Source organism: Salmo salar, chromosome 15 (assembly GCF_965601325.2).
Source record: "Salmo salar chromosome 15, fSalSal1, whole genome shotgun sequence".
Taxonomy (NCBI): Eukaryota; Metazoa; Chordata; class Actinopteri; order Salmoniformes; family Salmonidae; genus Salmo; species Salmo salar.
Genome location: NC_138305.1, coordinates 25,243,579 through 25,256,783, shown reverse-complemented (window position 1 = coordinate 25,256,783; position 13,205 = coordinate 25,243,579). Strand labels below are relative to the sequence as shown.

The following is a 13,205-nucleotide window of genomic DNA, read 5'->3' as shown; positions in this document are numbered from 1 at the left end:
ATCAAGACCGACTGTGCGCCTCCATAGCCCTAGGTTTCCAGCTCCTGTCTCTCGTGCGGACCCGGAAGTACGTCAGCCCAGTCCGACTCGTCCTGTTCCCGCTCCCTGCACTAGCCTGGAGGTGCGTGTTCCCAGTCTGGTACGTCCAGTACCAGCACCACGCACCAGGCTTCAAGTGCGTCATCCCAGTCCGACGTCGCCCGAACTGCCCGTCAGTCAAGAGTCGCCAGAACTGCCCGTCAGTCAAGAGTCGCCAGAACTGCCCGTCAGTCAAGAGTCGCCAGAACTGCCCGTCAGTCAAGAGTCGCCAGAACTGCCCGTCAGTCAAGAGTCGCCAGAACTGCCCGTCAGTCAAGAGTCGCCAGAACTGCCCGTCAGTCAAGAGTCGCCAGAGCCGCCCGTCAGTGAGGAATCGCCAGAGCCGCCCGTCAGTGAAGAGTCGCCAGAGCCACCCACTAGTCAGGAGCTGCCAGAGTGGCCAGACTGCCCGGAGCTGCCAGAGTGGCCAGACTGCCCGGAGCTGCCAGAGTGGCCAGACTGCCCGGAGCTGCCAGAGTGGCCAGACTGCCCCGAGCTGCCAGAGTGGCCAGACTGCCCCGAGCTGCCAGAGTGGCCAGACTGCCCCGAGCTGCCAGAGTGGCCAGACTGCCCCGAGCTGCCAGAGTGGCCAGACTGCCCCGAGCTGCCAGACTGTCCAGAGCTGCCAGACTGGCCAGACTGCCCCGAGCTGCCAGAGTGGCCTGACTGCCTGGAACGGCCAGAACCGGAGCCACCTCCAGATATAGGTGGGTTGGGGAGGGGGGGTGTAGCACAGTGCCGTCGTTGACGGCAGCCACCCTCCCTTCCCTCCCTTTAGTAGGGGGGAATTTTTGTTTTTGTTTGGGGTTGTTGTTTTTTTTGTTTTTTTAAGGTGCTTCCGGGGTTAGCACCTTTAAGGGGGGGGTACTGTCACGTCCTGGCCAGTATAAGGGTTAATTGTTGTTGTAGTTTGGTCAGGATGTGGCAGAGGGTATTTGTTTTATGTGGTTCGGGGTGGTGTTTTGGTAAAAGGGTGTTTGATTTAGTATTTCCGGGTTTTTGGGTTATGATCTATGTTTATGTAATTCTATGTTTAGTCTAGGTAGTCTGTTTCTATGTAGAGTTAATTAGGGTTGACTTCCAATTGAAGGCAGCTGTGTGGTGTTGCCTTTGATTGGAAGTCCTATATTAGTTGGGTGTGTTTGTCTGTGTGTTTGTGGGAGATTGTTCTGTGTTTAGCCTTGTGCCTTGCCAGACTGTCTGTATATCGTTCGTTCACTTGTTTTGTTATTTTGGTGTTCATTTTGGGAAGTTAATAAACGTCAAGATGAGCTTACACATACCTGCTGCGTTTTGGTCCTCCATTACCGACGACAACCGTGACAGTATGGAAGTTACTTTATGTGTGTGAATGATAATGGTTACAATTTCCTTGGCAGTATGAGTGCAATGTGTGATGTCAAACCTTGGAGGCTACTCTTACCCTAAAATCCTATTTCTTTTTTTCAGTTTTATACACAATTGTATTCTGTTAGCTGGACAAAAAACAGTACAGTAACCATTGTCAATGAAGGACTGGGCTAAAACTGAAAGGTGGACATGAGGGATATTTCAATGGTCCTCTGCCATAGTGACAAAACATCTAAACATTTTGACTTGCAGTGCTTACACAATGCCAAAGGGACGAAGCATTTTGGGGGCACTGACTGTTTAAATGAGAAGGAAATTTAGTTTTGGTTAAAGCACCAAGAGTGTTGAGAACGTCCGGTTTGTTTCAAGAAATGAGCCATAGCAATTGAGAAGGATCTTTGCCATTTTCGGGGCACTGACTCTTTATATGGGAAAGGAATTTAGTTTTGAAGCATGAGTGAACAGTTTTAGGAGAGATATGAGCTTTTGCAAGTGAGCTATAGTGTTGTGCTGAACTGTAAGACTGTTTTGCCAAATGATCTTAGAGAATGAGAATGTAATTTCTGTTTCAAGAAATGAGCCAAACCAGTGGAGAAAAACTGTAATAACTGTGTGAGAGAGATGTTATATTAATAAATGTGTCAGAGATGATGTGTGAGAGAGATGTTATATTTATAACTGTGTCAGAGATGATGTGTGAGAGAGATGTTATACTTATAACTGTCAGAGATGATGTGTGAGAGAGATGTTATATTAATAACTGTGTCAGAGATGATGTGTGAGAGAGATTATATATTAATAACTGTGTCAGAGATGATGTGTGAGAGAGATGTCATATTAACCTGTTATGGCTAGGGGGCAGTATTTTCACGGCCGGATAAAAAAAACGTACCCGATTTAATCTGATTATTACTCCTGCCCAGAAACTAGAATATGCATATAATTATTAGCTTTGGATAGAAAACACTCCAAAGTTTCTAAAACTGTTTGAATGGTGTCTGTGAGTATAACAGAACTCATTTGGTAGGCCAAAACCTGAGAAGATTCTGTACAGGAAGTACCCTGTCTGACCATTTCTTGGCCTTCTTGATTATCTCTATCCAATACAGGGGATATCTGCTGTTACATGACACTTCCTACGGCTCCCATGGGCTCTCAGAAGGCGGCAAAAAGCTGAATCGTGGCTTTGCAGGCTCTGGCTGAAAAACAGTAGCGCGTTTGGATAGTGGCCGGTCAGAGTACTATGAGACTGAGGCTCGTGCACGAGTCGACTCCATGTTTTTATTCTTTCGTCTTTGAACGAAAACCACCACTCCCGGTCGGAATATTATCGCTTTTTTACAAGAAAAATGGCATAAAAATTGATTTTAAACAGCGGTTGACATGCTTCGAAGTACGGTAATGGAATATTTAGAAATGTTTTGTCACAAAATGCGTCGTGCGCATGACCCTTCGTCACCCTTGGATAGTGTCTTGAACGCACGAACAAAACGCAGCTATTTGGATATATCTATGGATTATTTTGAACCAAACCAACATTTGTTATTGAAGTAGAAGTCCTGGGAGTGCATTCTGACGAAGAACACCAAAGGTAATCAAACTTTTCTAATAGTAAATCGGAGTTTGGTCAGGGCTCAACTTGGTGGGTGTCAAAATAGCTAGCCGTGATGGCTGGGCTATCTACTCAGAATATTGCAAAATGTGCTTTCACCGAAAAGCTATTTTAAAATCGGATACCTCGATTGCACAAAGTAGTTCTGTATCTATAATTCTTAAAATAATTGTTATGTTTTTTGTGAACGTTTATCGTGAGTAATTTAGTAAATTCACCGGAAGTGTTCGGTGGGAATGCTAGTTCTGAACGTCACATGCTAATGTAAAAAGCTGGTTTTTGATATAAATATGAACTTGATTGAACAGAACATGCATGTATTGTATAACATAATGTCCTAGGCGTGTCATCTGATGAAGATCATCAAAGGTTAGTGCTGCATTTAGCTGTGGTTTTGTTTTTTGTGACATTATATGCTAGCTTGAAAAATGGGTGTCTGATTATTTCTGGCTGGGTACTCTGCTGACATAATCTAATGTTTTGCTTTCGCTGTAAAGCCTTTTTGAAATCGGACAGTGTGGTTAGATAAAGGAGAGTCTTGTCTTTAAAATGCTGTAAAATAGTCATATGTTTGAAAAATTGAAGTTTTTGTATTTTTGAGGAATTTGTAATTCGTGCCACGCCTATCATTGGATATTGGAGCAGGTGTTCCGCTAGCGGAACGTCTAGATGTAAGAGGTTAATAACCGTGTCAGAGATGATGTGTGAGAGAGATGTTATATTAATAACTGTGTCAGAGATGATGTGTGAGAGAGATGTTATATTAATAACTGTGTCAGAGATGATGTGTGAGAGAGATGTTATATTAATAACTGTGTCAGAGATGATGTGTGAGAGAGATGTTATATTTATAACTGTGTCAGAGGTGATGTGTGAGAGAGATGTTGAAACCTACCCTCTCCTCCCTTCTGCCCAGCTCCATTGTTGTATCCGGTCTGTGTGACGTGAGGTCGTCCTGCTGTGACCTGGCTGTCCCCGGTCCCCGTTGGACCATCATAGCAGTCGTCCCCGGAGTAACCATGACAACACTTCCACTCCATCTCTGTCACCATCTTATAGGCCACCTTGTACCTGGGCCTCCTGTACGTACGATACCTGCAGTGGACACAGGTGAGACACAGGTGAGACACAGTTAAAGGTGAGACAGGTAAATATGAGATGAGTAAAGGTGATACAGGTAAAGGTGAGACGAGTAAAGATGAAACAGGTAAAGGTGAGATGAGTAAAGGGGAAACAGGTAAAGGTGAAATGAGTAAAGATGAACCAGGTAAAGTTGATACGAGTAAAGGTGAGACGAGTAAAAATGAAAAAAGTAAAGGTGAGACGAGTAAAGGGGAAACAGGTAAAGGTGAGACGAGTAAAGGGGAAACAGGTAAAGGTGAGACGAGTAAAGGTGAGACGGGTAAAGGTGAGACGAGTGGAGGAAACAGGTAAAAATGAGACGGATAAAGGTGAGACAGGTAAAGGTGAGACGGGTAAAGATGAGACGGGTAAAGATGAGACGAGTGGAGGAAACAGGTAAAAATGAGACGGGTAAAGATGAGACGGGTAAAGATGAGACGGGTAAAGATGAGACGGGTAAAGATGAGACGAGTAAAGGGGAAACAGGTAAAGGTGAGACGAGTAAAGGTGAGACAGGTAAAGGTGAGACGGGTAAAGATGAGACGGGTAAAGATGAGACGGGTAAAGATGAGACGAGTAAAGATGTACCCATCAAAGGTCAGTCCTATATTTGAGTCACTGTTTGTGAGGAAAGCCAGTTGCATGCAGAGTAAACGTCTCAATTTCCCTGCTTTCACTTTATTCTTTATTCTGTTATTAAGATCTAAATGAGGGGTTACTGTTGGCGAGGCCGTGTATTATTTTATTCTCTGAATGTTATTGGACTTCATGGTCTGTTAGAGCAGATCATTAAAACATTGTTAGAAGTTACCTGTTTACCAGAGGCACTGATGTTGATTCATGGCAGCTTCATACAGTACACACGCACACACGCACGCACGCACACACACACACACACACACACACACACACACACACACACACACACACACACACACACACACACACACACACACACACACACACACACACACACACACACACACACACACACACACACACACACACATACACACATACACACAAACGCGCACACACACACACACACACACACACACACACAAACACATACACACAAACGCACGCACACACACACACACACACACACACACACACACACACACACACACACACACACACACACACACACACACACACACACACACACACCACACAAACACATACACACAAACGCACGCACACACACACACACACACACACACACACACACACACACACATACACACACACACACACTACTTGCACAAGAAACATGTCTTGCCATCTTCTCCTAGACCTAGAAAAGACTTAAACATCCAACTTCTCTCCCTCCCTCTTTAAAAGAGCATGAGAAAACGAGAGCACCCACACTTAGAAAAGAAACAGGGGTTTTTGTGGAGGGAGCAGTGGCTAGACTGTGGTGCCTGGAACCACTTAACATAGCCTAGGTTTTAAGATGCTTCCCAAATGGCATCTTATTCCTCTCTCTGCTCACTCTGAGGTATATGGGCAGGACAAGCCGTTTCAGCTGGCCTATATCCTGAATAAGGAACTTAGAGCCAAACATAAAGTCCTTTAGATCCAACCTCTTGAATACCTCCAGAGAGAGAGATGAGAGGGAGAGAGGAGGGATAGAGAGATGAGAGTGATAGGGAGAGAGGAGGGATAGGGAGAGAGGAAGGATAGGGAGATGAGAGGGATAGGGAGAGAGGAGGGATAGGGAGAGAGGAGGGACAGGGAGATGATAGGGAGAGAGGAGGGATAGGGAGAGAGGAGGGATAGGGAGAGAGGAGGGACAGGGAGATGATAGGGAGAGAGGAGGGATAGGGAGAGAGGAGGGACAGGGAGATGATAGGGAGAGAGGAGGGATAGGGAGAGAGGAGGGACAGGGAGATGATAGGGAGAAAGTAGGGATAGGGAGAGAGAGGAGGGATAGGGAGGGATAGGGAGATGAGAGGGATAGGGAGAGAGGAGGGATAAGGAGAGAGGAGGGATAGGGAGAGAGGAGGGATAGGGAGAAAGGAGAGAGGAGGGATAGGGAGAAAGGAGGGATAGGGAGAGAGGAGGGGTAGGGAGAGAGGAGGGATATGGAGAGAGAGGAGGGATAGGGAGAGAGGAGAGGAGGGATAGGGAGATGAGAGGGATAGGGAGAGAGGAGGGATAAGGAGAGAGGAGAGGAGGGATAGGGAGAGAGGAGAGGAGGCCTAGGGAGATGAGAGGCATAGGGAGAGAGGAGGGATAGGGAGAGAGGAGAGAGGAGGGATAGGGAGAGAGGAGGGATAGGGAGGGATAGGGAGAGAGGAGAGAGGAGGGAGAGAGGAGGGATAGGGAGAGAGGACGGAGAGAGGAGGGATAGGGAGAGAGGAGAGAGGGGAGAGAGGAGGGATAGGGAGATGAGAGGGATAGGGAAAGAGGAGGGATAGGGAGAGAGGAGGGATAGGGAGAAAGAATCGACAGGGGGAGAAAGGAGGGATAGGGAGAGAGGAGGGATAGGTAGATGAGAGGATGGATAAGGAGAGAGGAGGGATAGGGAGAGACAAGCGATAGGGAGGGATAGGGAGAGAGGAGGGATAGAGAGACATGAGGGATAGGGAGAGAGGAGGGATAGGGAGATGAGAGGGATAGGGAGAGAGGAGGGATAGGAAGAGAGGAGGGATAGGGAGATGAGAGGGATAGGGAGAGAAGAGGGATAGGGATAGGGAGAGAGGAGGGATAGGGAGAGAGGAGGGATAGGGAGAGAGGAGGGATAGGGAGATGAGAGGGATAGGGAGAGAGGAGGGTAGGGAGTGATAGGGAGAGAGGAGGGAGGGAGAGGAGGGATAGGGAGAGAGGAGGGATAGGGATAGGGAGGGAGATAGGGAGAGAAGAGGGATAGGGAGAGAGGAGGGATAGGGAGGGAGAAAGAGTGAATGTCAGAGAGTGAGAGAGCGAGACAGAGAGAGGAGGGACAGCAGCACAATTACTGTAGATCAAATCAAGAGAAAACAAAAAGATAATAACTTGACATCATGGAAAGAATTAACAAAAAAACTGAGCAAACTAGAATGCTATTTGGCCCTAAACAGAGAGTACACAGTGGCAGAATACCTGACCACTGTGACTGACCCAAACTTAAGGAAAGCTTTGACTATGTACAGACTCAGTGAGCATAGCCTTGCTATTGAGAAAGGCTGCTGTAGGCAGACCTGGCTCTCAAGAGAAGACAGGCTATGTGCACACTGCCCACAAAATGAGGTGGAAACTGAGCTGCACTTCCCAACCTGCCAAATGTATGACCATATTAGAGACACATATTTCCCTCAGATTACACAGATCCACAAAGAATTTGAAAAACAAACCCAGTTTTGATAAACTCCCATATCTACTGGGTGAAATACCACAGTGTGTCATCACAACAGCAGGATTTGTGACCTGCTGCCACAAGAAAAGTTCAACCAGTGAAGAACAAACACCACTGTAAATACAACCCATATTTATGTTTATTTATTTTCCCTTTTGTACTTTAACCATTTGCATGACATTACAACACTGTATATAAACATAATATGACATTTGAAATGTCTTTATTCTTTTGGAACTTTTGTGAATGTAATGTTTATAGTTATTTCTTCCTTTTTATTTCACTTTTATTTATTATCTACATCACTTGCTTTGGCAATGAGAAAGGAGGAACAGACAGGGATACTCTAGAGAGAGAGAGAGAGACAAAGAGAGCGAGAGGGGAAGGATACTCTAAAGAGAGAGAGAGAGAGATGAAGGATACTCTAGAGAGAGAGATAGAGGAAGGATACTCTAGAGAGAGAGAGAGGGGAAGGATACTCTAAAGTGAGAGAGAGAGATAGAGAGAGAGAGAGAGAGGAAGGATACTCTAAAGAGAGAGAGAGGAAGGATACTCTAAAGAGAGAGAGAGAGGAAGGATACTCTAAAGAGAGAGAGAGAGGAAGGATACTCTAAAGAGAGAGAGAGGAAGGATACTCTAAAGAGAGAGAGAGGAAGGATACTCTAGAGAGAGAGAGTGAGAGAGAGAGGGGAAGGATACTCTAAAGAGAGAGAGAGGAAGGATACTCTTAGAGAGAGAGAGAGGAAGGATACTCTAGAGAGAGAGAGTGAGAGAGAGAGGGGAAGGATACTCTTGAGAGAGAGAGTGAGAGAGAGAGAGGGGAAGGATAATCTAAAGAGAGAGAGAGGGGAAGGATACTCTAAAGGGAGAGAGAGAGGAAGGATACTCTAAAGAGAGAGAGGGGGGAAGGATACTTTGAAGTGAGAGAGAGAGAGAGGAGAGAGAGAGAGAGAGAGGGGATACTCTAAAGAGAGAGAGAGGAAAGATACTCTAAAGAGAGAGAGAGGAAGGATACTCTAGAGAGAGAGAGTGAGAGAGAGAGGGGAAGGATACTCTAAAGGGAGAGAGAGAGGAAGGATACTCTAAAGAGAGAGAGGGGGGAAGGATACTTTGAAGTGAGAGAGAGAGAGAGAGAGAGAGAGAGAGAGAGGGGATACTCTAAAGAGAGAGAGAGGAAAGATACTCTAAAGAGAGAGAGAGGAAGGATACTCTAGAGAGAGAGAGTGAGAGAGAGAGGGGAAGGATACTCTAGAGAGAGAGAGTGAGAGAGAGAGGGGAAGGATACTCGAGAGAGAGAGGAAGGATACTCTAGAGAGAGAGAGTGAGAGAGAGAGGGGAAGGATACTCTTGAGAGAGAGAGTGAGAGAGCGAGAGGGGAAGGATAATCTAAAGAGAGAGAGAGGGGAAGGATACTCTAAAGGGAGAGAGAGAGGAAGGATACTCTAAAGAGAGAGAGGGGGGAAGGATACTTTGAAGTGAGAGAGAGAGAGAGAGAGAGAGAGAGAGAGAGAGGGGAGACGAGAGAGAGAGAGGGGATACTCTAAAGAGAGAGAGGGAAAGATACTCTAAAGAGAGAGAGCGGGGAAGGATACTTTAAAGAGTGAGAGAGAGGAAGGACACTCTAGAGAGAGAGAGAGAGAGAGGGGGGAAGGATACTCTAGAGAGAGAGAGAGAGGAAGGATACTCTGAGAGAGAGAGAGAGAGAGAGAGAGAGAGAGGAAGGATACTCTAAAGAGAGAGAGAGAGAGAGAGAGAGGAAGGATACTCTAAAGAGAGAGAGAGAGAGAGAGAGAGAGAGAGGGGGAAGGATACTCTAGAGAGAGAGAGAGGGGAAGGATACTCTAAAGAGAGAGAGAGAGAGAGAGGAAGGATACTCTAAAGAGAGAGAGAGAGAGAGAGAGAGGAGAGGAAGGATACTCTAAAGAGAGAGAGAGAGAGAGAGAGAGGGGGGAAGGATACTCTAAAGAGAGAGAGAGAGAGAGAGAGAGAGGGGAAGGATACTCTAAAGAGAGAGAGAGAGAGAGAGAGAGAGGAAGGATACTCTAAATAGTATTTGAACGGAGATCAGGAGAGAGTGGATGGATAGGGAGGGAAACTCATTAATTACCTTCAGAGACGGGAAAGGAAAGGGAAGGGAACGGGGAATACCTAGTCAGTTGTACAACTGAATGCATTCAACTGAAATGTGTCTTCCGCATTTAACCCAACCCCTCTGAATCAGAGAGGTGCCGAGGGGGTGCGATCCAGCAACCTTTCGGTTACTGGCCGAACGAGAGCAGTGGGGGGGGGGGAGATAGAGAGAGAGAGAGAGAGAGAGAGACTCACGCCATCACTCTGGAACACTGTCCCCAGGCACATCTCTGGTAGTCTGGCTTCACGTACGTCTCCACCCCGTCCTCCATTACACAGCTGATGGTGCGTGTCACCACGTAAGCACACCAGTTCCTGTAAGGAAATACACACAGTTGCCACCCAGTAAGCACACCAGTTCCTGTAAGGCAATGCAAGCCGATGCCAGATGAGTCATTTAGTCCGTGTGTTACTACTGGCAGAAGAATTGTAATAGAATGTTCAGAGAAGAATAATAAACCAGTGGAAGGTCGATGTTCTTGATTCCACATAAGATCATACAAACACACATGCATGCGTGGGATATGTGGACACACACACAGGCAGACAGACAGACAGACTCACACACACACACACACACACCCTACCCTATAAGTCCCCCTCAGATGACCCTGGATAAGAATGAGGAGACACAGCTAGATTTAAGATCTAAGACACAGTCCCCCTTTTGTCCCAGGGAGACAGTCCTGTTATCTTATCATTTTCATATCATGAACCCCAGTCCTCCTCTATAGTAAACTACTCCACTCAGTCCTCCTCTATAGTAAACTACCCCACTCAGTCCTCCTCTATAGTAAACTACCCCACTCAGTCCTCTTCTATAGTACACTACCCCACTCAGTCCTCCTCCATAGTAAACTACCCCACTCAGTCCTCCTCTATAGTAAACTACCCCACTCAGTCCTCCTCCATAGTAAACTACTCCACTCAGTCCTCTTCTATAGTACACTACCCCACTCAGTCCTCCTCCATAGTAAACTACTCCACTCAGTCCAGTCCTCCTCTATAGTAAACCACCCACTCAGTCCTCCTCCATAGTAAACTACCCCACACAGTCCTCCTCCATAGTAAACTACCCCACTCAGTCCTCCTCCATAGTAAACTACCCCACGCAGTCCTCCTCTATAGTAAACTACCCCACTCAGTCCTCCTCCATAGTAAACTACCCCACTCAGTCCTCCTCTATAGTAAACTACTCCACTCAGTCCTCTTCTATAGTACACTACCCCACTCAGTCCTCCTCCATAGTAAACTACTCCACTCAGTCCTCTTCTATAGGACACTACCCCACCCAGTCCTCCTCCATAGTAAACTACCCCACTCAGTCCTCCTCTATAGTAAACTACCCCACTCAGTCCTCCTCCATAGTAAACTACCCCACTCAGTCCTCCTCCATAGTAAACTACCCCACTCAGTCCTCCTCTATAGTAAACTACCCCACTCAGTCCTCCTCTATAGTAAACTGCCCCACTCAGTCCTCCTCCATAGTAAACTACCCCACTCAGTCCTCCTCTATAGTAAACTACCCCACTCAGTCCTCCTCTATAGTAAACTACCCCACTCATTCCTCCTCCATAGTAAACTACTCCACTCAGTCCTCTTCTATAGTACACTACCCCACTCAGTCCTCCTCCATAGTAAACTACCCCACTCAGTCCTCCTCTATAGTAAACTACCCCACTCAGTCCTCCTCCATAGTAAACTACCCCACTCAGTCCTCCTCTATAGTAAACTACCCCACTCAGTCCCCCTCCATAGTAAACTACCCCACTCAGTCCTCCTCCATAGTAAACTACCCCACTCAGTCCTCCTCCATAGTAAACTACCCCACTCAGTCCTCCTCCATAGTAAACTACTCCACTCAGTCCTCTTCTATAGTACACTACCCCACTTAGTCCTCCTCCATAGTAAACTACCCCACTCCGTCCTCCTCTATAGTAAACTACCCCACTCAGTCCTCCTCCATAGTAAACTACTCCACTCAGTCCTCTTCTATAGTACACTACCCCACTCAGTCCTCCTCTATAGTAAACTACCCCACTCAGTCCTCCTCCATAGTAAACTATCCCACTCAGTCCTCCTCTATAGTAAACTACTCCACTCAGTCCAGTCCTCCTCTATAGTAAACCACCCACTCAGTCCTCCTCCATAGTAAACTACCCCACTCAGTCCTCCTCCATAGTAAACTACCCCACTCAGTCCTCCTCCATAGTAAACTACCCCACTCAGTCTTCCTCTACAGTAAACTACCCCACTCAGTCCTCCTTTATAGTAAACTACCCCACTCAGTCCTCCTCCATAGTAAACTACCCCACTCAGTCCTCCTCTACAGTAAACTACCCCACTCAGTCCTCCTCTATAGTAAACTACTCCACTCAGTCCAGTCCTCCTCTATAGTAAACCACCCACTCAGTCCTCCTCCATAGTAAACTACCCCACTCAGTCCTCCTCCATAGTAAACTACCCCACTCAGTCCTCCTCTACAGTAAACTACTCCACTCAGTCCTCCTCTATAGTAAACTACTCCACTCAGTCCAGTCCTCCTCTATAATAAACCACCCACTCAGTCCTCCTCCATAGTAAACCACCCACTCAGTCCTCCTCCATAGTAAACTACCCCACTCAGTCCTCCTCCATAGTAAACCACCCACACAGTCCTCCTTCATAGTAAACCACCCACTCAGTCCTCCTCCATAGTAAACTACCCCACTCAGTCCTCCTCTACAGTAAACTACCCCACTCAGTCCTCCTCTATAGTAAACTACCCCACTCAGTCCTCCTCTATAGTAAACTACCCACTCAGTCCTCCTCCATAGTAAACTACCACACTCAGTCCTCCTCCATAGTAAACTACCCCACTCAGTACTCCTCTATAGTAAACTACTGTACTACTTCTTTGGCAGTGATTACAGCCAATTAGTGTTTCCTCTTGGGTCCAGCAGACTCTGGCCTTGGAACTGGAAGTTCTAGCGGACAAAGAGTTCCTTCTTACAGGAATCTCAAACAGCATTTCTTCTCTCTCTATGATGTTTAGCTAAACACCTAGATCCACCCCAACTCTCCCCTGACTCCCCCATTCCTGTGTCTGAATGGGTTTATACTCTCTCTCCTTCTCCCCCCTTTCTATCTCTCCGCCCTAGCTCTCTCTCCTTCTCTCCCCTTCCCCCTCTCTCCCCCCTTCCCCCTCTCTCTCCTTCTCCCCCCTCGCTCGCTCTCTCTCTCCCCTCCCCCCTCTCTCTCCCACCTCTTTCTCCCCCCTCTCTCTTTCTCCCCCCTTTCTATCTCTCCGCCCTTAGCTCTCTCTCTCTCTCCCCTTTTCTCCCCCTCTCTCTCCTTCTCCCCCCTCGCTCTCTCTCTCTCTCCCCTCCCCCTCTCTCTCCCCCTCTCTCTTTCTCCCCCCTCTCTCCTTCTCCCCCTCGCTCTCTCTCTCCCCTCCTCTCTCTCTCCCCTCTCTCTTTCTCCCCCCTTTCTATCTCTCCGCCCCTAGCTCTCTCTCTCTATCTCCCCTTTTCTCCCCCTCTCTCTCCCACTCGCTCTCTCTCTCCCCTCCCCCCCTCTCTCCCCCCTCTCTCT

The 13,205-nt window shown here is 47.1% G+C and overlaps 1 protein-coding gene across 2 annotated transcripts in view; it reads right to left on the bottom strand.

The window, feature by feature from the left end:
• LOC106571081 (EMILIN-1-A) overlaps positions 1-13,205 on the bottom strand; it is a 55,050-nt gene that overhangs the window by 25,811 nt on the left and 16,034 nt on the right. For both annotated transcript variants that reach the window (XM_045695547.2, XM_045695546.2), the window contains exons 2-3: positions 9,828-9,947; positions 3,936-4,135 (exon numbers count right to left, since the gene is read on the bottom strand). In XM_045695547.2, the coding sequence (XP_045551503.2) occupies positions 3,936-4,135; positions 9,828-9,947 (320 nt within the window). The remainder of the gene's footprint in view (positions 1-3,935; positions 4,136-9,827; positions 9,948-13,205) is intronic.